This window comes from Camelus ferus, chromosome 6 (genome assembly GCF_009834535.1).
Source record: "Camelus ferus isolate YT-003-E chromosome 6, BCGSAC_Cfer_1.0, whole genome shotgun sequence".
NCBI lineage: Eukaryota > Metazoa > Chordata > Mammalia > Artiodactyla > Camelidae > Camelus > Camelus ferus.
The window spans coordinates 82,719,100-82,746,345 of NC_045701.1; the positions used below are offsets into that span (position 1 = coordinate 82,719,100).

The following is a 27,246-nucleotide window of genomic DNA, read 5'->3' on the forward strand; positions in this document are numbered from 1 at the left end:
GAAACCCAAATTCCAATCAAGTACAACCCCTTCTATTAACCCAAATATTTTAAAGTTAAGGAAAAGGGAACTAACATCTATTGAATGCCTATCCTGTGCTAAGAACTGTGCTTTACACTTTTTCGTTTATTAAATTTAAACAACTCTGTGAATAATTAGTTTCACAAGATTCAAGTCTGAAATGTTACTACTAGTTAAGGCAAACATAGAATACAAATCTACTAGATCTGCTTTATTCCAAAGGGCAAGAATGCTCTACTGTTTTAACATGTCCCTCGACAGATGTAGGTATCATAGGAGGTCCTACCAGACACCAACTGGCTTTGGTGGAATTACTCTCAGCTCCTTTGAGTCTAGTGTGCTTTGAGCCTCCTTTACTGCACATGAGTCCACACTGAATTATAACTGCTGGCTTATTTTCCTCACCAGGCAGCAAGCCTCCAAAATTATATTACTCACTTTTTTCATTTCCCCCATTTAATCTCTAAAGATTATATATATAGCACAGTGCCTTCCACACAATGGGTTCTCAATAAATGTTTGATGAACTGAACATGGGGGTTTCAAAAGAAGCCTCAAGCTTTACCTACTATGAATAAAGTAGATAGGAAAAATGAGTATCACGTTTCCAAGACTTGATTCTAGAGTCACCAAAAAAGGTGAATTTAACATTTATTTTCTAAGTGGTATTATAAGTGAAATATACTATATTGATAATTCATTATAAGAAAATAATTTACTTATTCTCAAAGCTTCAATAAAGAATTTCCTAATGAAGAGCCTAAAACTACTTTCTAAATCAAACACACACACACAAGCTAAAGCTAAAAGAATAAAATGCAGAAATAAACAATCCTAACCTCGTAATAATCCCCAATGCAAATAAAAACAGCTTAATACTGAGTATAAGCTTTGCTCTATCTACACATTGGAGTACAAATAACTTAATGTGAATCTTCTCATAGCTACTTCCTTCTATTTGTTTCACAAATGTAAATGGAAACTAAATACAAATATTGCTTCAACAAAAAATTGCTTTAAAATTCTAAAAAAAGCAACAAGTATCTCCAGTATCTTCTTTTACATTTCTATTACCTCTGATAGCACTTTTAAAAGAAAATTTACCTTGAAATTACCTCTTTTGAAAATATATTAGGCTTCTGTGTTAATACCAACTCTTGAGTTTCAGAATCCAAGAACAAGAACTTATTTAACAACTTGTATTCTCTTACCTTTGCTAGGTTTGTCTTCTGTTGTATTTGCCAGTAAGGGGGCAGTAAGGACATGCATACAGTGCTTGTAGAAGAAACCCAGAAATTCAGTCTTTTCTGTTTTCTAAGGAATCAAAAACACTTCCATGAACTTTAACTGCATTGGTTCCTACCAGCAATAAAAATTATACTAGTATGAAAGAGAGAAAAATGCCCATGGCTTACATTGGCAGTAGCTAACATGTTTTCTGGGATCAACTAATGTTCGAAGCAGGCCCATAAGTTGGACTGCTCCTCCAAGTTCAGGATCTGTATCACAAATCATATGTTCTATAATGAGGTTGATGAGCAAAATATCCTGGTGAGAAAAATACACATAGTAAGGATCACTTATTATGAGAGAGAATGAGAAAAGCATATACTATGACATACACTATACACCTAGCTCTTTATACATCATACACCTAGCTCTAGCTATCTTGTTAACTGCAAATAAAATTAAATGATTGACTGACTTCTTTAATAAGACACATGGCAGTTTCCCAATAGTATGGTATAGGCACATTACACTAAATAGCACCGAAAGAAAAGAAAGTTTCTTTAAATCCTCCTGATTAAAATAAAAAGAAAGTTTGTTTTGGTGCTAACAGATCCTTTATACCTCTTGGTAACAAACTCTCCCTTCTGAAGAAAGCTAATGGGCCTTCAGTTCATAGCTTTAACATTAACATTTAGCTAGAATTTAAAGCATTGTTTTTTCAGTGCATTTTTATAGATTCGTTCTATTTACGGCAAATAATAACTGTATCTGTTCTCCATTTATGGAAATAATAAAACATTTCCATTTAAAATAAATTTAAGAATAAATTAGTTGTACCTGAATGTCCGAAATTGGGAAAAACTAGATTATGGAATTTAGAGAGCAAACAGGAGAACAAATACATTATAGAGATTCCAAATGACATAGAAAAGTGGGACTGCTACTTTTCCCTGATGCTCTACTGTGATTGGTTTTACTGACCCAAGGAGTAAACAACAATTGAGGGATTCAGTGAGAAAATCCCTGCTCCTGCCTATATATGCAATCGCAGGATGGACAAAGAGGAAATGAAGACAGTACATGGAAATAACGATCAACATTAGGAATCATGAAGACTACTGTATATGAATGAAGTACATCAATGTATGTTCAACTAGGGGGTTACAGGGCCAACAAGGATAGCCTTTATCTTTAATAATATATATATTCTGGTTTTCAAGATAGGACTATTTTATAACAGCAAAATGTTGACAAAATATTCAACAGTTCAAACTGGCACTTGCCTGCACCTACCCTAACATTACAATTTTTAAACAAGTCTTAAATATACAAGTTACTATGCATTCCACTTCATTTTACCTGTTTTTTTGTTTGTTTGTTTTTTTTAATGAGGGGGAAGTAATTAGGTCTATTCATTTCTATTTGGAGGAGGTGCTGGGGACTGAACCCAGGATCCTGTGCATGCTAAGCATGTGCTCTACCACTTAAGCTATACCCCCCTCCATTTTATTTCATTTTAACATCACATTAAGATTTTTTAAAAAAATAAAAAGTCTATTTTCTCATTTTGTAAAAATATAAAAGGCTGGAATTCTGCATAGATTTTTTTCCTAAGAGGCTGTCTTTTTACCCCCTCCCTTAAGGAGATGAAGGCAGAGTATCTTAGTTCATTCTTAAGTAAAAAGTTACTTCCAAGATTTTATGTGGGAAGGAAGAAAAAAAAACAATCGAATCACTGGTTTAATTATCTGAAAATAAAACAGAGCACACACATTTAGGGCTGCCACATGTGCCATGTACCATATACTCCAGGAACACCTTTCACATTATCAGGATACATTCTCTGACTCTAAATGATGGAGTTTGTATGTGTGTCTGTGTGTGCGCGCGCGTGCGCGCAAACAACAGCTTGTTTCCTAAGGTTGGTCAGGCAGTAAAGAAAGCACTCTAAATACTTTCCAAAGGACCGTGCTTCATCATTCTTGATGATTTGAGACTCTAACCCTAGCAAAGCCAATGGCTTCCCAGGGAAGTTACTCATGATTCCACGTACAGAAGAAAAATTTATTGATTAAATGATTTAAACAAGACAACATAACAAGTTAACTTCAGAATTAAGAAACAATCTCAAAAATTTAAGAAGAAATTTTAGTTGAGCATTAGCAAATAAATGCTGTAAAACACAATTTATAAACTGAGACAGGAGCCAATTTAGGGGAAGAATAAGCCATGATATTATGGCTATACTTCTCTCAAACATCAACTACTTAAACCTTTAAAAAATGAGTAATAAATACAGTTATAGCTCTCCATGTATAAATACTTACTGTTAGTGCAAATAATATTTACCTTGTTGGTTATTTTTTGCTCTGTTAACTTCTTACTTACATCATCATTCTGTTGTGCCTCCTGCATGACAAACTCTCGTACCATGGATGGATTATATTCAACCAAGTATGAGAATATATCAGTAGCAGCACTTCGCACCTGTGTATCATCCATGCCCTGCAGATAAAAAGCATTTATTTCTCCTATAATCATAAAAATATGGAGCTTACGGTTATATAAATCCCAAACCAAACAAATTGTAAGAAAACATTTCAATAAAAAAGAGAGGTCAAGGAAATCCTGCTGCAAAATTGTTGTTCTATGGGTAAAGTTATACTTTCTTTTGTTCTTGTTTATTTTTCCACTTTAACATTTCAACTAATAGGCTGCAAGGTTAACAAATTATTAAAAATATGGAAAATTCCTGGAAGTGTCCTTTTAGTACTGTGCAAGGACTCTCTGATACTAGAATTTTATAGCTTTTTAACTTTATGTAATACACGGCTGATATTAAATACTGGCTATAATCAAATAGTTCGCATGTTACATAAAAAATATACTTTTTGTGGATTAATAATATAATGGTAATTAGATATAAGGAGAAACAAACTTACAAGGATGACTTCTAAAGCTGGTAATATGCCCATGTTTGACAAAGTCTTGAAAAAAGCATCTCTATTTTGAGGTTGCAGTGTTTGCGAAAACGCACAAAATTCTTTTAAAAAGTTAACCTGAAATTAGGAAAAAGGTTAAGTGAATATAAATGGTGTGTTGTTTTAGCTTCATGCCCTTCATAATATCAAATTGCTTACCAATTCCTGTCTTTTTTCCTCATCTGTTGCTTCATCTGTTAGTTGTGCAAACAAATCTGTCAGAAATTTTTCATCTTCCTGTGAAGTCAAAGGATAAATTTCATTATGCTAATGGTAAAAGTGTAATAAAATGTATTTTCAAAATGCTATTATAGAAGATATAAATTTCAATAACTTTTTCCTAACTGGAAGAAAGGAAAGATGGTACTGGCAATGCTGTTTTTTAAAAGACAGAAGGAAAAAACTAAAAAGTTTTATTAAAGGATAAACAGGATTTATACAGAAACATTATCCTTTATATTTTGGCAGGGCTCTATTTCTTAAGTATTTGAATGTCACATTATAAATATTTTAGGCTTTGCAGGCCACACAGTCTCTACCACAACTACTCAGCTCTGTCGTTAGAGGGAAGCAGCCACAGACACTACATAAAGGAACGAGCATGGCTGTGTCACATCAACTTCATTTTACAAAACCACTTATGGGCCATGGTTTGGAGACCCCTCATTTTCACAGGGTTTCATTACCTTAACTGTAAGCCCAGTCACAGCAGGTAGAGCCTGATTGCCTGTTCAGTTTTTCCTATCACTATTTTTAATTACAAATGTGTTGTATTTTAATTCCATACTACCCCTGCTAGTAGAAATACATATGTATGTATGTATGTGAGTGTATAAAACCTCCCACTAGTTAATAAACTTTCCATATCCACTGCTATAGGTGCTCAAGAAACATTTTTATGAGACTAAATTATTTAGTTATTCCCTTCTTTTCCTACAACATATAAATAGGCCATATATCAAATAGCATTCATTTTCAAGATCCATCTCAGATATATCCCATGAAATGGAAATCAAATGATTAAAAAAGATTCTCTGGACTGCTTCACTTGGGGGTACCAAAGTATAGAGAATTAAGAATATTTAGCAATATTACACAGAAATCAGTCAATGGTAAGGGTTATGCTTGTGTACAAGGTGGGTAAGACCTTTAATTATACCTTAGTTAGTCCTTGTCAAAAAATTCATAAAACTCTCCTTTCTTCACAGCAGCACTTCAGATGTAAATGCTCAGCATCAGGAGAAACAGAAAGACCAACAGCACTGGCAGCCAGCATTTTACAGAGCATATTGTAGGGAAGCAATGACTTAATTGAAAATTATTCATACTTAATGATTAAAACTGGCATTTTACAGGTATGAAGGCCAAGAAAACACAAAAGTGACAAATCCCTACGTAACAAAATGAGAACCACAGGGAGCTAAAGAAAAGGGCCAGTACCATTCAGGACTATCCAAGGAAACCAGGAATCAAAACTAGACCAGAACAGAACTAGTTCCTTATCAAAGAACAAATGAAAATTGGTACCAGACCCCTTCTTCCATTATCAACCACAATACACTGTGTAGAGGATTACTGTTGTACTTACCAGATTGTATTGCCTATATTATTTGTCTGTCTTAAATGAATGGAAAACATGTCAAATTAGTCAACATGAACTGGAAATATCACTAGCTGCAGGAAAGCAGTTTTGATAAAACCAACTTTTCTACTTAAGTTCATATATATATGTATGTGTGTATGTGTGTATTTTTTAAAGGTAACAAAGCCAGGGTCACTGGAAATATAGCAATTTTCTAAAAAGGAACAAATATTAAACTTACTGCTTTATTCATAGCTTGTGCTATCAAGCAGCTCTCTCACTGACATTTATTTGCCTCTTTAACTTAACAAATCCAGGTCAAATAATTAATTTATTTGTAGATCAGAAGTAAGGTCTTACAAGATAGTGTCCTTCAAATCATATCACATGTTACTGTTACAACATCATGGGCATTGAAGAAACACATGGGAAGTGTGCAACTCACAGATCTCTGCATGCACTGTGCAAACTTCGATTTCAGTCGGAATAGACTAATTCACACAGTATGGGATAATTTACTGAGAGACTCTGACTTTGAGGGTGTTATAAATGCAGATTACATCTCAGAGATTTAGATTCTGTGTTTTGTACAGAATCCAGCAAACTGTACCCTAGGCAATTCTGATACAAGCACCCTAAAACACCATACCTGTGAGACTGGGAATACTATAAAAACAAAATGTGGAGTTTAACAGGCAATTATTAATAGATACTTAAAATTAATACTCAAGAGTCTTATATAATGTTCACTGCTTTATAAACATGCATCTTGTTTAATCTTCAGATGACCTTAGAGGATAGATACTAATATTACCATCCTTAAGATCAAGAAACTGAAGCTCTAAGAGATTAAAAAAGTCACCCAAGCCACATACCTATTAAGTGACAAGCAGAGCGTAAACTCTCATTCCCGTCTAAACTCCCCATACTCTCATCCATTACGAAAGCATGCCTTTTAGTAGGGAGCCATCCAGCTATAACCTGCCAACATCTGCTATATTCCCTTGACCCTAAAACTGGACCTTTAATAATTTCCCAGGAGTTCTATAACTTCTACAGAATCTATATTCTATGTTTAATGACAGAGCTCTTGGCTTCTATTTTATTTTTCTTTCCTCTTCCAATCTATTCTGCTCTTTGCATAACTAATTGATTAATATCCCTAAAATTCTACATTCAATTGTTTTATTAAGATCATTTCCCTGTAATTTCTTCAAGCTAGATTCTTTTTACATTCACCTTCCCTAACCCAAATACAACCTTCTGGTCCCATAGTATTATATATTATAATCTCTTATAATATCAACAAAATACATACCTTTAGACAAAAATTTTCAATTTTTATACTAAAAAGGAACAGTAAATTATTTCTGCTAAAGGCAAAAGGTATCTTTTTAAGTAGGAAAAAAAGATGATCTAACTCACCTGTAACATACCAACAATTTCTACCTTATTGAAAAAGATAAAGGAGTGAAGTGTTGATAACATATTTTCTTCAAAGACTGAAGGGGTAGGTAGAACCATATCTTGTATATACTGAACTCTGTATGTCTGATGAATTTTTTGTTTCAGCTCAGGATCTGATATGGGAATCACTTCTTTAAACTTGGCAGTTTTAGTTAGAAATTCCCTATGTTTTCGTGGTTGTGATAAAGCAGGATCATATTCTAAGCATCCAATGACGTCCATTATACATTCCTCGGAGAACATAACTTCAAAAAGAGCAGTTCGATTCAAAAGGAAGATGCCTTTGATAATTTCATACAAGTGGTGCAGTCCTTCAATATTTTCCAAATCCTCACACACATGAAAAAGCTCTAAGAGCTTTTTAATATAACCCTCATTTTCCAGTGCTAGTGCAAGTTTTTCACGACGCAGGGGGGAAGGTAAGGATGATGCCACAAGTTCTGCAATTTCTTCGAGGCGACTTAATTCACAAGATGGCAATTCTAAACCTGGTGATGACATATCATCAAAACGCTCCTCTTCAGATTCATCTACAAGGTCCTGAGTGATGTCCACTGATGGGTCCTTTCCTTGAACCTATTAAACAAGATTTATGATAGCTGACAAAATATAATCAAAGCAAATCTAAGTGATATTCCTAGATGAATACAAGAGATGTTATAAGAAAACTATAATGATAATTTTCAAGTTTAAGACTAGAACTTTCTTCAAACTTGACAAAATTGCCTACTTTCTAAGTTACATTTCTACAAATAACATACACTATCAATTTTAAGGAAGGAAGTTCAAAGTTCAGAAGTAGAATGAGCTTCCTTATCAGTATAAGGTCAACCAGGAACAGAAACATTCTAGGATACCCTCAACTCACTGTGATTGTGACTATCAGTGTCCTGCAGATGCATAATACAGAGGCCTGGTGGTAAAGCATCTTCTCACATTTCCAAAGACCAGGGCAAACCCCAAACATTCCTAGCATTGTGCCCCGGTATAGCACCACAGAACTCCTCAAAGTTTAAGTAAAATTCAAGCAAATGTTGTGAGCTTAGAAGACATATAACTGAAAGCAATAAAAAAAAAACTTATTATTAATTAATTTAGAAAAAAACTGCCAAGAGAGCATGTACAAACTGGCTTTGTACCAAAGGGGGTCACTGATGTTGTATAAATGCTGGCTGGTAGCCTAAAAATATGATTAAGAAAAACTGAGTGGGAAACAAGGTGTACCCACACAAAAATGAAACCACATAAAAAGTAACTTCTACCTATGTGTAGTAGAGCTATCCCCTAAGAATACCTGCTTAAAGTTAAGTAACCAAATCAAGGAGGTTTTCCTTTCTACACACCCAAACCTGAACCTTTCATGACCCCCCAGAAGCCCTGAAATTTGTCAAACCCCAAATTTATGCCTGTGTAGGAGCTTTTATTATAAAAAGATTAACTTAGAAATCTTCACAATTAAACAAATTTTAATGTAAAAAAATTTTTTTACAAAAAGTCAAGGACATATTTTGGAATAAAATGAGTTTTACTTTCTCAGCCCTATAATTTGAGATACTGCCACTAAAGCTACCCATAAAACCAAGTTGAATGGTAATGGGATGGAAAAATTAGGCCTTAAAAGAAATGTCCAGGAAACTTAAAATTGCTCAGCACAGTTAAGAGATATTGATGGATACTAAAAGGAAAGAAGGCCTGGAATATGTCTTGAAATATACTGCAAGGTATACCGTCTCAACCTCAACCTAGTGGACAGTGCCACTGAAAGGAGGCTAGGCACGTTGATGGCTTACACGTGGCATGGTCTCAAGTTAGCGCTGGATTTTTTTTAATTATATAAGCTCTCATCTCAGCTTTAAACTCCTAATATTCAAGCTTTACCTACAGAAAAAATGGTAGGGTTTTATTAAACACTAAATTAAAAGGAGAACCCTTATTGTGATCAAAATGCTATTGAGTTAATTGGCAAATATGAAGGCTAAGAGGATAATCAAAAAGGCCTATGTTTAGGATACTCTTAGAATCTGATCTGCCCAGGAGAACAAGGTGGAACTGTAAAAATCTAACAAATATATTTCAGTCTTACTTTCAAAACGAGCAATAGACGAATGAAAATTTAAAAAGGAAAGTAGACTAAGCTAGGAGAGAGCTTTCCTTAAGAGAAAGGCTAAATCTTAGGGAAAAGAGATGCACCCACACATAACTGCTATCAAGAAGGATTCTAGAAAATAGGGAGATTTTTTAGTTGTTTCTAGATCAAAAAATGAGTAGATTTCAGGAAATAAATACACAAGATCTCAGAAAGCAAAATGTGGTAAATTTCCTAGAATAAGCCACGAACCATAAATTAATTGAGAAGCACAGACAGGAAAAAGTCATTGAAAAAAGACATCTTGAACATAAACTATGTAAAAGTTGGAGAAGTAGATCAGAAAAAGATTCTAAAGTAGCCAGTGATTCCTAGGAAAGTTAGTGTAGACAAAAGTATACAAGTACTACTACTTGTGCCCTAAGAGAAAATAACTGAAAAAGTATGGTATCACAGACCAAGGGAAAGTACAGTGAAGGTCTGACAATTTTAAGAGAGCCAGGCATGATAGTAACAGGCTGAGTCCAGGTATGACTTAAATATTCACCTAATAGAAGACTGTGTCCAGGGCGGAACTGTTTGTCTCACAAAGATGAAGGAGAACAAGATTTGTCTGAATTATGGGTGCTTTCAGCAAACCCCGAGCTCAATTATCTCACCTCTTTCTATGGAGAACTCCGTATGACAAAATCTAGAGGAACATACTGTAAAAACTGTACTGAACAGAAAGCAAAGAAAAAGCATGAAGAAGGCATAAATATAAATGCTAGTTTTTCACGTTAAGAGAAGGAAAGGACAGCTTAATAGGCAGGTTAGTTTATGACAAACACAGCTGAGTAGAATATATAGTAGAAATAATTCTACAAGTTAAAGAACTGTGCCTTAAGAACACTGCAGCTTCTATTTAGGCAGTGGATCTCAAACTTCAGGGTGCAGCAAAATCGCCTAAAGCAGGTGTTGACAAACAGCCACCAAACCTGGCCCACCACTTGTTTTTGTAAATAAAATTTTACTGGAAGAGAACCACATCCATTTATGTATATGTTACCTATGGCTACTTCCGCAGCACAACAGCAAAACTGAATAGCTGTTAAACTGCATGGTCCAGAAAGCCTAAAGTATTTACTATCTTGGCCTTTATAGAGACAATCTGACTTAGAGGGCTTGTTAAAATAGAATTACTGGTACCTCCTCGTGGAGTCTGATTCAGTAGATCTCAGAATTTGCATTTCTATCAGATCCCAGGTCATGCTTATCCTGCTGGTTTGAGACCCACACCTTGAGAACCAATGAATTAAGGAATCTGCTGAAGATTATTTATTCTCCAGAATAAATAAACATGGAGATAGAAAAAGTGTCCTTAGGATGCAATGGTCCATAATAAGAGCCAATGGCTTTAACCACAAAAGTGCATAAAAAATGACCAATCACAAAAGACAGTAGAAATGATTATCACTAGACTAGGTATCACTAGGGAATTCCAGAATCAACTGAGAACATGCAAGATAAGGTTGAAGATATAGTCAAGAGCCACAAGAGGTTACTGAACAAAGAGTAACATGATCAGACTTATACTTGAAAAAAGATCACCCTAGCTGTGGTACAGATTTGGGAAGATGAATCCACATAAAAGCAATAAACCAGGCAAGAAATGATGGTGGCTTAGTAAACTGTAATAGCAAGTGAAAATGAAGATAAGTCAATCCATTTAAGATTTATAACTGAGGGACTGAATTGATACGAGGGATGGAGGAAGGATAAACAGGACCCACAAGTTTCTGGTTTCAGCAACTGGATGGCATTTACTGAGACGAGGCACATGGGAGAATGAACAAATCTCAATGAGATTACGTTCAGTTTTGGACTTAAAACTTGAGATGTTAGTGAGCATTCATGGAAGAGCTCTCAAAGGTAGCTAGATATAAAACTCTAGAGATTCAACAAAGATCTGGGCTGGGCAGTTTGGTGTTAGTAAACTGAACTTTCCTAGTGAATTTAAATGATCTATATGAAATGTGTCTATCTAAAATTTGGGGTATGCTTAAAGCACAGCAAAAAATCCAAAATATTTAAAGAAAACGTGTTAAAATTTCAAAATTTTAAAATTACCTGACATATTTTCTCCCAAATTTCATCACATCCAGCCTTTTCTTGAAAGCTAAGGGCCAAGTCATAATTCTCTGCTTCAGACCACACAATCAACGTGTCCTGGAGAGGAAAAAAAAGAAGTCTGAATAATTAATATATATTATCACAAACTACTTCAAAGTATAAGGTAAGTGAACAAAGTAACACGGAACTGAGAACAATACTCATTTTTACTTTTTGCAACATTGATATTAATTAGCGATGCCTTTTCATACTTCGATTTATCTAATGTATAAAATGAAAGCAATGTTCTCCTTAAGAAGTTTAACCAATATATAAAAAGCACTACAAATTGAGCACACAATGTAAGTGTACCAAAAGATACAAACTTTGCTTGCACATTTAGGTTACATTTTATGCTCTAGTCAAAATGCCCAAAGAGGAAGTCTCAATATTCAATAACTAGGGCATGTTAGGAGGATGGGATTAATAATCATAGCTCCTCCTCCTCTCTTCTCATTGTCAGCATCAGATGTTTTTTATTTATGTGGGGTGCTTAAGGCCCATGAAGCCCTTGAAATTATTGGGTAAACCTGTAATATGTGAGCATTTATCTGGACAGAGGTTTTTTAATTTTTACCAAAGTGCTGTGGTTCAAGAAGCAAGATGTTCCTGCCACCTACCACCCTTTCATTCCTTTCAGACAGACTTGCACTTTTTAATGATAAAAATGCAAGTTTGTCTGAAAAAGTTTATTTGAAAAACTACTGAACTATTTAATAAATGTTGTAAAGGATTACAACATAAAAGATGTAATCTCAGCAAGACATTACAATACTGAGATTTCCTGTAGTACAAATAATCTGTATTCTACAATATGCATGGTGATAAAATATTTATGGGGTCTAAGGTATATTTTCACTTACTGACTATAAATATACATGTACACTGTTTTAGAGCAATTAACCATTTCAAGAAAGGGGCCTCTTCTCCAAGAGGGATCTATGAATCATTTTATATAAGAATTGTTGATGGCACTAGGGAGAGCTACATTTGAAAAAGAAGCCTAATGAAACAGCTATCATGTAGCACTTTTCAAGCTGGTCCAAAGAGAACTAGGAGTAGGAATTAGGGTTAGATGGATCTGAACACAATATTAAAAAAAATTTTTTTTTTAAATCTGACTAGTAAGTAACTGAAAGGAGCCAAGCCAAGCCTGGCTAAGCATCTATCTGGATGAGAAAGGTTCCTGTACTGAGGAGGAAACATGACTAACTATCTTTAACGTATCTTAAAGGACCTATTTGATTTCTAATACTTTTCACTACCTTGGCAAGGACACTTCTTATTGCACAAATGGATCTCATGTTTAAAAACGTGTCTGCTAACACACATTAACTCTATTCAGTCAATTATATAACTGTCAATCATAAGACCAGTAGTCTCTTAATGAATAAAACTGATGTCAGCCGGAAGTAAAAAAAAAAATGATCCTTTGTATGGCTGTGCAGCATTACCAAGAGGGTAAATCCACAAGTCTTACTCAGAATTTTAAGAGCTCAAAGACCCCTTTTTAACTATCTTTAAGGACTTCTACCAATCACAGATCCCAGGCAAGCAATCTGTTCCACAGTGACTGACTAGCTGTTCAAGCTCAAAATAATTTACATTAACACTGTAGGATCAACAACATGTCAGAAATTATAGTCAGTTGGGTAGCCTCCCTAAGCCTTGGTTTCTGTCTCCAGAATGGGTTAATACATACTGTTATGAAAATTGGTGATAACACAAGACCAATTGAAGAAGCCTAAAACCACTATCACATTAGTAATAAGACAGGCTTATTAATACAATTGTAAGCAACTCCTCTGCTATAATGTATATTCAGAATCATTTGGAGGCTTAAATCAGGGCACAACTAGACATATGCCCTCAGTTACCCATTTCACAAATTTTTAGTTTGAAAATTTTTAGGAACTGCTCTTCTCTTTTTCTTGAGGAACCTAAATTTTCACCAAGTCATCTTGTTTGATTATCGTCCAACAACCTATTAAGATATATAGATTTGTCCATTCATCCTCAAAATAGACTCATCTTTTCTTTTTCTTAGGATATGCTTTTCCTCTTTAGCTGACTGAAACCTTGAAATACAAAGTACAGAACATTAAAACAAAATACTCTAGTTTCCAGCCATTTCTATCAAACCAGAAAGTTTTCTTAAGAACACCAAATGCAGTTAAGTGCTAACAGGCCGCTGAACCATCAAGAAAACATTTCATATTGTACCAAGGCCTGTTGGATGAATAAACTGCCATTAAACAAATTTAGGAGTAAGTATCAGCTTTCCTAGGTACTATCTGTGTGAACTCAAGAAAGTCACAATCCTTAGACATCACCTAATGTGCAAAATAAAAACAATACTAACTTCCCTCTAGTAGTATTTTAATGGTCAATGATGAAGCAAAGCACTTTATCTTTATTTATAAATTTATAAAGTAATATATATAAATGTTTTGGTAATTTTAAGTTAATTTCAAGATAATGAGGGGACTGACATCGATTTCACTGGCTTTGTAGAGCACTCACTATTATCTGTGTGTCTGTATTCTGAATAAATACCATTTGATGTGCTGATAGGCACTATGTGAAGGAAAGATATCTCTTGCATATCAGAAGGTTACAAGAAAGAATATACTCAAACTGAAAGTAGTCTTAAAAGTTGTTACATCATTATAAGGTCCTTTTCAGGCTATGTAAGAAATCAGATTCTTATTTACATTGAGTTGCTGTACAGAGAGATGAATGTTCCTTCCGCACTAGCATTTACAACAGCAAAGGAGGGAGTCTCTACCATTTAGTTGTATTAGTAGCTGATTATTCCATCAGTGATCACTTTTTAAATTCCCTTTAGGTAGAAACAAGAAAACTGTTGCTTTAGTTTAATTTGTGAAAATTAAAGCCCAGTTGGTTGAACATCTGGGAACGTAAGCTTAGCTTAACGCAAAGCAAGTTTTTTTTAAATGACTTATATGCTATAGAGATTGGCAGAATTGTATTTTAGAATCAGATTGGCAAAAAGCATGTTAGAATCTGTTCCGGATTTTTCACTGTAAGGAATGAGATGGTAAATTTTCATCTAATCACCAAACTGAGAGAATATTACGCAAGATAAAACACAACATCTTCAAAATTTTACCTGTTGTTTCTGGTATGCCGTATTAGGATTTATTTTGGACTCTAAAAGTAGAGAACCTAGGAAACAGAAAAAAAGACATTCCATTATATAATTGCAAAGCAGCAAAATTATACTCCGTTTCATACACATACATTTCCTTTTCTGAGTATTTGAGGCACATACAACTTGAGTTGAGAAAATACTACCAATACAAATTTAAGTATAATAACTTGTAACCTAAGAAATGCTTGCTTTATATACGCTTACTTTTAATTTTTTATTGAAGTATAGTCAGTTTACAATATTGTGTTAATTTCTGGTGTACAGCATAGTGATTCAGTTATACACTGCTATATATTCCTTTCCAAACTTTTTCCTTATAGGCTATTAAAAGATACTGAATACAGTTCCCTGTGTTATACAGTAGGACCTTGTTGTTTATCTACTTTATACAAAGTAGTTAGTAGCTGCAAATCCCGAACTCCCAATTTATCCCTCTAACCTCCTCTTCCCTTCTTACCACCATAAATTTGTCTTCTATGTCTGTGAATCTGTTTCTTATACATGCTTAGTTTTAACAAGACAGACATGATTGAAAAGTCAGGACTGGATGGTCTACATAAATCTACCAATTCCTGGGCAGCAGAAGGTAATGAAACAGCACAGTGTGCAGCCAGATGATTGGGGATTAAATCTTTAATATACAGTATTACTTAGAGAAATAACTTAAAATATGCAAATAAGCACTTTAAATAGTTATCTGCTCTTTCTCAAGACTGAAAATAAAAACAGAATTCATTTGCAAATGTTTGAAAACATCAAGGATATAGTTCACTGCCTAAGTACATCCCCAAGTTATGCTTCACTTTTAGAAAGCCTTACATTTCTGTTTTTTTTTTTTTTCATTTTATGATGGGGAGGTAATTGGGTTTATTTATTTATTTATGTTTGGAGGAGGTACTGGGGATTGAACCCAGGACCTCATGCAGGCTAAGCACGCACTCTACCACTTGAACTATACCCTCCCCCCATTTCTGTTTCTTAATACAGGAATTACCACACTTCCCCATCTTCAAATAATCAATTTGCTTCTCAGAATAAGCTAACTTGCACATTTTTTGTTTTTCCCCTGGCAGTATCCTAAGACTCAAAATATTAGAAAACAACTACTGTTTAGTGGCAAACAGAAACTTTTGAGACTAAACTTATACCTCTCCCCGTTTCAGCCAGTTCCAGTTTAAAGGCAAGTTCTGGCTCCAGATACTTGAGAAGCAACATTTTCTCTGCAGCTGTCTCTCATCCAAAGCTTTCATTTCTTCTCGTATTACACTTAACAGTTGCTTTAACCATTCCAAATAGTGGCTAGACACTTGAGAAAGGGTGCTCTTAACATTTCCAAATTTGACTAGTTTTGCTTTTATGTTAAAATTTGTTTACTAATTTTATGATGCTGTCCCTCGGTAGTGATTTAATGCCCATTTACTACTATGTGATTGTAATGTTAGACGACACTGAATACAGAAATAACAGCACTTGCCAAGTTGTAATGACTTAATTTGCAAACACCTTGTGTGCATGAACAGTTCCTTACTTCACTTGAATCCTTCCACACTGTCTGGCACAGGTGAACTGCTTAACCAAAAATCTGTCTCTTATCCTTTCTGTACTTAAGGTAACCAAACAGTCTTCATATTTTCCCCACCTATAGCCTCAACACCCCATCTCTTTGGGCTCTTTTTGGTTCACTGAGGTTCAGACAAACATTCTCAATGTTCTGTAGAAGCCTGTTTAATCTCCATTGTCTTTTTCCAGCTTTTGCCAGAATAAAATAAATTTTCCAATGCCCCTTATTTTCTTTACACACAATCAATGGACTTTTATTTTGGTAATTATTAAGAGCTGTCTAGTGATACATTTATAACAAGAAAAAGCAACAAGCAAATGAACTCCATGCTTAGGGTCCCTTAAAAGTATTAAAAGTTTTCGGCTATCTTTGTAAATATTCTTTCAGTGTTTTGCTGTTTAATTACTAGAAAAAAAATTGCACTCCACTATTTCCCAATGAAATCACAAAGTATAGCAAGTACATTATGGATCAAACATACTTTTAAAAGATGAGTCCTGGCATATAATCATACTCAAAACATGAGTTTCTATGAGAAAACACATTCCAAAAAAAATACTTTGAAATATACCATGTACTCAGAAATAATTCATCTCTAGAGAACTACATAAATAACAAAGTGAAACAATACAGGGCATAGGGGTTGGAATTACCACTTCAAGTTATGATTTCAAGAAACACACACCTGACTCAGCAGCTGCTAAAACAAAAATTATCATATTTCATAAGATGCACAAGGTCTAGTGTCACAGAACCAAACTAAGTAATGCCACTTGAAAAGTCACAAAAAGCACAACCTACCAAAGGCAAAAATTGGACAGCATTAATAAGTGATGCTAACTGGACATAATCACAAGTAAAAACTTCTGTGCTACAAATACCTTAAAGAATGTGAAAAGACAATCCACAGAACAAGCAAAATTATCTGGAAATCATATATCCAATAATGGACTTGTTACCCAAATTTTTACAACTCAGTTGAAAAATGGACAATGGATCTGAACAGATTACTTCTCCAAGAAAGATATACAAATGGACAATAAACATGAAAAGATACTCAGTATCACTGGTTATTAGTGAAGTGCAAGTCAAAACCACAAAAAGATGCCATTTCACACCAGCGAGGATGCCTATAATCAAAGACAATGACAAGTCCTGGCAACCATGTGGAGAAGCTGGAACCCTCATACATTTCACTTGTGGGTATATAAAAAGGCATCCACTGTGGAAAAGTTTGGCAGTTCCTAAGAGAGTTACCAGCGATTCTACTAAGTATATATCCAAGAGAAATGAAAACATATGCCCACACAAGTATGTGTACACATACATTCACAGCAGCATTATTCATAATAGCAAAAAGTGGAAACACTCCAAATGTCCAAAAACTCATGAATGGATAAATAAAATGAAACACTATTCATTTATACGAAGAATCCAACTTCTAATATATGCTTCAACAGATAAACTTTGAAAACAAAAGTGAAAGAAGACAGTCACAAAAGACCATATAGTCTAGTATGGCATTTATGACTTGTCCAGAATATGCAAATTTAGAGTAAGATTTGTAAATCAGTGGTTGCTTAGGACCAGAAGGAAGGAGGAACAAACGGGTAGTGACCGCTAACGGGTGCATGACTTCTTTAAGAGGACAAAATGTCCTCTAATGTGGTGATGGTTGCATAACCTTGTGAATATACTAAAAAACACTAATGCACACTTTGAATGAGTGAATTATATGGCATGTGGATGTTGTTTAAAAAAAAACCAGCTATTGAGGGTGGGAAATAGCTCAGTGGTAGAGCACATGCTTAGCATGTTTAAGGTCCTGAGCTGAATCCCCAGTATCACCATTAAAAAAAAAAAAAAGCTAAAATATAAATATTCATACAATGGAGTATCGTATAGCAATGTTAATGAATGAATGAACCAAATATATGTGAATGTAACAATGTATACAAATCTTACAAACACGAATCAAGCCTCAGACAAAAGTATATACCATAAATTCAAAAAGTGGCAATTAATCTATCGTGTTAGAAGTTAGGTTAGCTTTGGGCTGATGGGGGAGTGACGGAAAATGAACATGAAACAGGCTTCCAGAGTGCTAGTTACATTGTTTCTTCATCAGTGTACTGGTTATTTTGTGAAAAATTCATCAAGTTGAATACTTACGATTTGCGTACCTTTTTGATGTATTACACTTACAAAGATTTTTTTTCAAGTTTAAGAGAAGGGGTTAAAACAACACAGGGCATAGGGGTTGGAGTTACTACTTCAAGTTGTGATTTCAAGAAACACACACCTGACTCAGCAGCTAAAACAAAACAAAAAACTTGGCAGTGATATAATTATTTTTCAAGCACTTTTTTTTTTTTTTGCATTTGCTTCAAAACTCTCCTTAGTATCACTACAGTGTTGGGATAACTAGAAAGGAAAAAAAAGTCAGACTGAAAGTTTGAAGTGTTCTCTCCCAAAGTGCTGGCTAACACAAAAATAAGCACATACTAAAAGCCTCTGATGTTAGTAAGTTTTCCTTTTTTCCTGGGCCACTGAAGATGTGAAGGGGAATTATCTCTTCTGAAACCCATTTCAGCCATATCCCATGGCTTTAGTCTAAGATACCACTTTAGGAAATCCAGCTCTGGTCCTCAAATACCACGTCCTGTAAGATGTCAGTTAAGTTGTAGAGGCTGGAACATGGGAAACAGCCTTTTGGGGAGCAAAGTAAGATAACAAGGAAAAGACACATTTCTAGTTTATTTCTAGTTGACCTACTAGGTTCCCCACTCCTATCTTGTGGTTTCTACTGTATCAAGTCATGAGCACTTTTCCAATCAACTGGAAAAGATCCAGCTGAGTGTTAATACACTATTTACACAGTCCCTCCCCCAACAAGTTTATTTGTATCAGCTGCTATAGCTACAGTAGTGAAGACAGGAGTTCCACTGCAGTAATACATGACTATGAATGGGGATGTAGAGTTCAACTGTAGGAGGTGAGAGACATTTAGCATTGTACCAGAGATAACAAGGGGAGAAATGAGGGAAATGACCCTGAGAAGGAGACGTTAAGTGACATCAAGGGAAGTAAAGTTCTTATTAAGAGGAACACATGCTTTTGATAATGGTTAGATCCAGTATACCTTAATAACTGAAGCACATATGCAAAACAGCCCCTCACACCAATTTATCTGAGAAACACATTCATCCTCTCCAATGAAACAGATGCCTTTATCCCAAGAGGAATTCATTCTTACCCTCCCCAAGACACCACCTCCTCACACATCTGAGAAAGACACTCTGTCACACAGACAAGAGAAAGACAAGCCTACACAGCAAACCCTAATGTCAAGACTTGAGAAGGGCCCTCCCACTTCCCACCTGAATTACTGGGAAGGAAATATGGAAACACAAATATCAAGAGAGTCATGAGGCTAAGGGGAATGCATCCATACACGTAATTTATTTTGTCATTGCAGAATCTATCATTCAGACCACTAGCAAATCAACCATGCTCACGTGAACTAAAGACTACACCTGCAGAGCAAATGTTTGTCAGTCCATTCCAAAGAAGTTCTGATAGGTCTGCAAGTGTTTATTTGCACATATACTTCTCAAAAAAAAAAAAAAAAAAAAAAGTCCTTAATTCTCATTTACTATTACCAAGACCAAACATCAGCACAACCTTTTTGGAGGGTCATTTGTCTTTACCTACAAAGCTTTTAAACACATAACTACTCTTTGGTCCAACAATCCTTCTTGTAGGAAACTGTCCTACACCCCTCACACAGGTGCCAAGTATATGAATAAAGATGTCATTAGCAGTGTTTGTAATAGTGAAAAACAAAAACAAAACAAAACAAAAACCTAGAAAAAATCTCTATGCTACCTGTTCTCAAAGTGTGGGGATCTCAAGAGGTCTGGAAAATCAAAACTATTTTCATAATATTACTAAGAGATTATTTGCCTTTTTCATTCTTATTTCTCAGTGTCTACACTGATACTGCAACAGACTGAGTGCAGGAGCAGATGAGAATTCTCTTTTTAAAAAAAAATTAAACCAGACATTAAAAAGATTGCGAAAATGTAAAACAGTGACACCTGTCACTAAATTCTTGTTTTAGAAAAACTTTTTAAAGTCTTAGCTTGAATTTCTAATGTGGTAAATAATCAACAGGTATTTTTTGTTTAAACATAAACAAAATCTCTTGGGGACCCTCCATTTTAATAGTATAAAGCTATCCAGAGGAAATTTGAGAAATGCTACTCTACACCACCAACAGGATACTGTGTGAATTCAATGTATAGAGTGGAATACATATAGTGGAATACTATGCCACTTTTATTTATTTTTTGTTAGTGAAGGTAATGGGGACTAAACCCAGAATCTCGTGCATGCTAAGCACACATTCTACCATTGAACTATACGCTTCCCCCTACACTACTTTTACATAAGATAATCTCATGGGCTACAAAATCAGGAGGGCCCACATGATTTTCCAAGTGCACAGACATACTACAGGTTTAAAGTATACACAGTAAGATTTTGGACTTCCATTACCTCATTGTGATGCTGTTTTCTTCCTACTGACGAAACACAGTGCCTAAGTCCTGCCCTTAGCTTTGAGCACTGGTAAGGTCAATGTACTGGAGAGGCCGAGGTTGAACTGCTTACTCAGGAGGGACAGAGCTGGAACTCTTCATTGTGAAATCCTTAAGTATTTATCTAAATCTAAACTAAAGCCAGGATCTACGTTTCTAAACCCCAAACTAGATACTGCCATTCTACCTGAATGTGACTGAATGGGTTTGCTGATATCGAAAACAAAACTGTATTATTGAAACTTATAGTATCTCATTTTTCCAGTGACAGGAATTGATATCTTCTTTACAAGTGAATTTTCCAGTATATTAAACTGTAACAGAAGATTAAAAACCTCAACAATTTTTATGGAATGTTTCCTGAATGTTATATACTAGAATGTTTTTCTTAAGCAGTATAATGAACCTGTGTTGGTTAGCCTTTCATTTGTAATGTGTTTCTGGATCATCGTTATCAATACTAATTTTTCTACTATTAACAGTACAGTAATGCCAGTGAAGTGATATTCTGATCATGCACTTAAAAAAAGGATTGAGTGAGTGCTGGTTATGTATTAGGTACTGGGGTAGGCACTTTAGTGTATATTTTCAGTTAATACTCAAAAGCAATCCTAGGAGGTATTTTTTAATATACAATCTTTTCATTTTAAAAGATTTTCATGACCTCAGTATATGAGTATGTTTGTTAGACTAGGCATCAAACAAGCTGTCTGCTGGCTGGATCCCTACTAGAGGCACTAGTTTTGATTTCTCTGATTTCAACTCTTCAAATGAGACTTCACTCTGTATGTACCAATTGCCTTCCTGATTTTCAGTAAGTGTATAAGGTCCTCTAACAAGATAAATGACTCATTTTATGGAAAACCAGAAAAAACTTTCCATTTTGCTCATTACAATAAAAAGAAAATTCTCAATTATCCTGTAGTAGAGAATGAGGGAAGTACATAATAATGGATAACCCAAACTAGTAGCCAATACAAGAACTCCCACGTGTGGCTTTGAGATAAACTGTACTTTTAAGTATCTTTAGGCTAAAAATTGTTTTTATTTTCTTTGAAATAAACCTTGAGTCTAAGTATTAAGCAGCAAATGCAAGTAGACAATATGGGAGTTTAAAACACACTATAAACAGTTAATGATGCTAATTAAATGATGGATACTAGTTTCAAGCCATAGACTAGAAGTCTCACTCAATCCCAAATACCTCTCCCCAACTTCAGTTTGATTACTGACTTTCCTTGCTTTTTAATCTAGCTGTGTGATCTTAAGTTGTTTAGCTTCTCTGAGCCTCAGTTTCCCCATCTGTAAATATGGTTAATAACAGTACCTACACCAGGAGACATCAAAGAATACAAGTGAAGAATCCCTGGCACATAGTAGACACTCAATAAATTTCCACTATTATTCCTATTTGGAGTTTCCTGTTAGGAAAAAAACATTCATCGTCAAATCAAAGACTATTTACAGAATATTTCACAAGTATCCTGGAATTTCCTCTTTGGATTCACCCACTCTTTGGATTTGGTTTTCCTAACAACTTATAAATTTAACAAGGGCACATCAGTCAATTTATTTGAGCTCTCTTTCCCTATTAGATAAAAATTAAAGCCATTTTGTTTTAGTCATCCAACCAGCTCTATTGTAGGGTCCCAAACTTCCAAAGAGAGGGAAGGAGATAGCAGCTATTTCCAAAGTGACAAAAATAAAAATGGAAAAAAACCCTCAAGGTTCCTATATTATTATGAGAGTATGAGTCCCTATGATAATATGACATTACGATTTAGTGCTTAAAATACTTTAAACAAAGGACTTTGCATAATGAGTCTAACTTAACATATAATGGGAAGTTATGTCTTACTAACCTATACGTGCTCTCATCTCAAACAAGTTAACTGAACCTACAAAGCCCATACTTTCCAACTATGTAAAAAGTTTTCCAAACAGGCAAAAATGGAGAGGTTGGAATAGTTGGTTACTATGTGATAGTCATATACAAAATCACACTAACAGTTCACATTCAAACTTGTATTTTAAAAGGCAAATAACAAAGCCTCAGAAAAATATACCCAATGTATTCAAAATCCTTTAAATGCCTCCAAGAAGAAATAAGTTTTCTCCAGTTTTAAGTTATTTTATAAACTTTATAAAGTAACCTGTGGGCAATATACTCCAAATCACCATTTTTCAATTCAAATTGAAAAGCAATGTCTTTTCAATTTCAGAATGGTTAAGTCTTATTAGTCTTCCATAGAATTGGAGTTCTGGGTATAGAGTCCAATAAAGTTCCTTCAAATGAGTCTGTAATAATCCAGATACAGAACTACAATCATAATACACTGAGATTGTTAGCTACTGTAAAATTATAGGCCAATGTAACAAGACAGGTTTTCAAATTCAGAAGAAACAATTTTGAAATTAGTTTTACCGGAAGTGAACATTTTCTTTAAGTGAAATTCACAGTATGCCACCGAGGGAAGTGGCAAACCCTAATAGGAGAAAGCCTTTTAAAACGTGAAACACTTATCTTCAAACAACTTGGTCTTTGAACTTTGAGGGCTGTTTCAAAATATGTGAAGCAAAAGCACTAGGGCAGATTGGAAAGATTTTTAAAGGTATCCGCCAACTTCTCTCCACCTGTTAACTGAAACAAATTCTGAATATACATTTAATCAATCAAAAAGCTCCCATAAAATGATTCCAAACTTGCAGGACACTTACATACTGAAACCACACACAAAATTCTGCGTTTCTAACGAAAGTGACAACTAACACAGGGGGAATACATAAGCAGTATTTTCTCTGCCTAGAGTAGAGTTGCCAGATTCATGAACCTACAACAGGATCGGAAAAATGCAGAAGAAATGTTCAAAAAAGTACAGCAAAATGTTCTCCAAAGAGTGAAACTGCGAAGAACTTTCTTAGCTCCGAGGAAAGTTTTCATGCCTGCTTTACAGATGGGTGAACTAAGGCAGGAGATTGAATTAATCAGTGCCTTCTCAAGGTCACTCTCGTGCAAAAGAACAGCACGGTCCGGGCTCCAGATCCCAGGCCCCCGACCTCTCCACACTCCCAGGCGGCACAGCTCGAACGTGCTTGGCTCCACTCGTACCCGCAAGTGCGACTGGGCACTCAAAGAAAACACTTTGAGCCCTCTCCGAGCAGTTCCGGGAGACCCGGGGCACCGGGGGTCCGCCCTCCCCCGAGGCGGCGGCCGCCCCTAGCCCCAGCCCTCCCCTCCATCCTCGCAGGAAGAAAGCCACCGTCTCCAAAGAACCGGCGGGGTGGCCCAGGCCGCGGGGGAGGCGCGGGTCCCGCCAACAGGGGTTCACTCACCGTCGCTCTCGGCCCTGACAAGCAGGGACATTCCCTTCAGCCGCTCCACGTAGCCGGACGACACATGCCCGGTGCCCCGGTCGTCCCACTGCCGGTCCTCGTTGAGCGTGTACACCTTCACCCGCCGCCGGGTGTCGGTCATCGTGCCGCCTGGGGCAAAGGCCCCGCCGGAGTCGCCCGCGAAGAGGGTCCGGGAGAAGCGGAAGCCGAGGCGGGAGAACACCCGCGAGCGGAGAGCTCCCCGACCTCACTGTCGCCGCTGGCCGCCGCGGGACCGCGCTGCCGCCCGCATGGCCCCCGCAGGGCCCGAGCTCTGGGCCCCCGCCTTTCCTCGCCTCCGGCTCCTCGGCGCTATTGTCCAGGCGGCCGGCGAGCCCAGCCGCCCCAAGTGGGGAGCGCAGCGCTTCGCGGCCTCCTGCCCCGCCGCGGTGGAAACTCGGGGCGCGGGTTACTGCCCTGCTCCCGCCTCCGCCATGATCTCCGTCAAGCCGCTTCCCGCGCCGCCGCCTCCTCAGGCCGCCGCCGCCATGTTTTCCTTCCCTTTACCTGGCCCTCCCACCGCAGCCGATGGCTGCGCTCCGCTCCCCGGCTTCAAATGTCCGAAGCCGACGGGCGTCTGTTCCTGCTGCAGCTGCTACCACTGCGCAGGAGACTCCGGCAGCCCCTCGGCGCACGAGCTCTCCCGGCTACTGGAAGTCCCTTTCCCTCCGGCCGCTGCCGCCGCCTCTTCCGTCTTCCTCACGGAGCCAAAGCCGCCGCCATCTTGGTTCGCCTCTCAATAGCGGCGCGCGGGGCCACCCAGGCAGCAGCTGCAGGGGCGGCCCCTTGGCCCCACCATTTAAAGAGACAGGAACGAAGCCGGGAGCCTCGCTGCGGCGGAGGCCTCGGACGGAGGCGGGAGGCGGGCGCCGAGTTGCCGAGGTGGCGGGAGCCCTGGGAGCGGAGGAGGCGGAACGCTGGTCGCGCCGGTGACGGCCCGGGGCTCCCTCGCGCTCCCTGCACGCACCGTCGTACGAGCGCGGGGCGGTGTGTGCGTCCGTCGCGCGTTGTGTTCGTCATCAGCCCGGCTCGGGATTCGAAAGGGGCGTGGAGCCCGCCTCCGGCTTCGGTGCGCAGGGGAGCTTCCTGCCCGCTGGGCGCTTTGCGTCTCGGGCTCTGGGTCCGCCCCCAGCGTTCCCCGGTGGCTCGCTGTCCAGCCGCCGCTGCCCCTACCCTGCGGAGGCCGGGCGGCTTCGGCCCAGGGCTCTCCCGCCGCGCGCCCGCCCCCGCGAGTGTCCTGTCCGAGCTGCCTTTGGGGCTGGGCTGGGCACCCGGAGTGCGGAGGTCGGTGATGCCGGAGCCTCGCAGCGTCGGGCCATTCTCCTTTGGGAAGAAATTGAAAAGCTTCCGAGAAGGGCCACATATTTGGGCAGCGAGGTCAACGGCAGGTCTTGGGAGCTGCCGTGGGGCATTAACTGGGGCGCAAGTCTACGAACTTAGACAGTTCATTTTCTGGGCCTGGGACCAAGCCCGAAGTGACAAGCCTAAAACGTCTCCTTACAATCCAGCTACTACCTCCGTTCCTTTATCCTTTATCAGAACTGATTTTCTAGCCCTCCATGTTGCAAAAAGAACTTGAGGGGCTTACAAAAACAGAAGCGGTACTGTATAATCAGGATGAGTAATTCTCAGCGTTAAGAACTAATTTTCACAAAGGAATGACATTCTCATTCCTGTCATGCAAATAATAGCCACCATTTTGGGGTGGGGGGCTTTTACTATTTGCTAGGCCATCTAGGTCATTGCAGTCCACTGGAAATAAAATGTGAGCCACATACGTAATTTTACAGTTCATAGTAGCCACTTTTTAAGTGTGTGGAAACTGCTGAATTTTATTTTAATGATGTATTTTATTGTGTTGAGAAAAAAAAAATGTTGCCTGCCATTCCAGTTCGACAAGGATCTAGCCATGAGACACAGTCGTCGCCCCAGACAGTGCACCCTGAGGGGAATTCAGGTTGGAGAGAAACAGGAAGCATTTTGTGCTTTGGATACACTGATCTCTAGATAATTAAGATACATATCTAAGGAAAAATTCCAATGACCCTAGATTCTAACACCTGTCCATACACAGGGAAGTACTAAAATCATTAATTTGAGATGTCTATTCTTTGTGATAAGCAGTAACCTTTTTATACTTGACAAATGTTTTTCCCAGCAAAAAAGTTCAAATGTATTCTTGTCTCCTCCCTTGCCTCTTTGGAGCAATTCCTCAGAGCTATCTGCCCCTGCAGGCTGTAGCCCTCAGTAAAGTCCCCAAATAGAACTTAACTACCCAACTTTTACTTTGTGTGTTTTTATTTCAGTTGATAGTTTAATGCAATACCTTCAATGCAAATTATTAATGAGACATTTTGAGTTACTTTTTTTCATTCTAAGTTCAAAATGTGGTGTGTATTTTACCTTTAGTGATATTTCTATTTGCTGAATTTTCATTGGAAATATCTATTTAGGTTTCACTAAATTTACAATTTAAAAGTAGATTCACATACTGAAGTTATTTCAAATATACTTAATTTTATCCAAAAACAAATCAAGTATCAATTTTTAAATTTAAAATTTATTTCACATTAAATAAGATTTAAAATTCAGTTCTGTAGTCCCACTAGCCACAATTTCCAGGGCTTAGTTCCCACATGTGGCTAATGGCTACAATTTTGTAAGGTTCAGGTGCTTAGCATTATCAGGAAATCTCATCGAACCTGCAATGTACAATATTTTGAGCTATATCCATCTATTCAGAAAGAAGCCATGATAGTGTGACTAGGGCTGAGGAGTTCCCCAAGATGTTGGACTATCAGTTTTAAAATCAGAAGTTGAAACTTCCTCCTACACCATGTCAAATACAAAGAAGTGCCTGCAGAGAGCAACCATTTACAAACAAAACTGCAAAATTATAAAAAACAGAGCAATTGTTTTACCTAAAAACTAAACTGCAATAATTTCAAGCATCAGGGCATGACAGTAGTTTTCTCTACTTTTAACACAGACATCATTAAATTTATTCACATGTTATTAC

The 27,246-nt window shown here is 37.2% G+C and overlaps 1 protein-coding gene across 1 annotated transcript in view; it reads right to left on the minus strand.

Annotated features, from left to right (window-relative positions):
* The window catches only part of PPP4R3A (protein phosphatase 4 regulatory subunit 3A), a 35,298-nt gene extending 10,124 nt beyond the window's left edge, over positions 1-25,174 (minus strand). The window contains 10 exon segments of the mRNA XM_032482526.1: positions 1,233-1,335; positions 1,437-1,463; positions 1,465-1,569; positions 3,601-3,756; positions 4,194-4,310; positions 4,392-4,469; positions 7,240-7,857; positions 11,477-11,575; positions 14,652-14,707; positions 24,189-25,174. Coding sequence (XP_032338417.1) covers positions 1,233-1,335; positions 1,437-1,463; positions 1,465-1,569; positions 3,601-3,756; positions 4,194-4,310; positions 4,392-4,469; positions 7,240-7,857; positions 11,477-11,575; positions 14,652-14,707; positions 24,189-24,330 — 1,501 coding nt within the window. The 5' untranslated portion in view covers positions 24,331-25,174.
* Between the last annotated feature and the right edge of the window lie 2,072 nt (positions 25,175-27,246).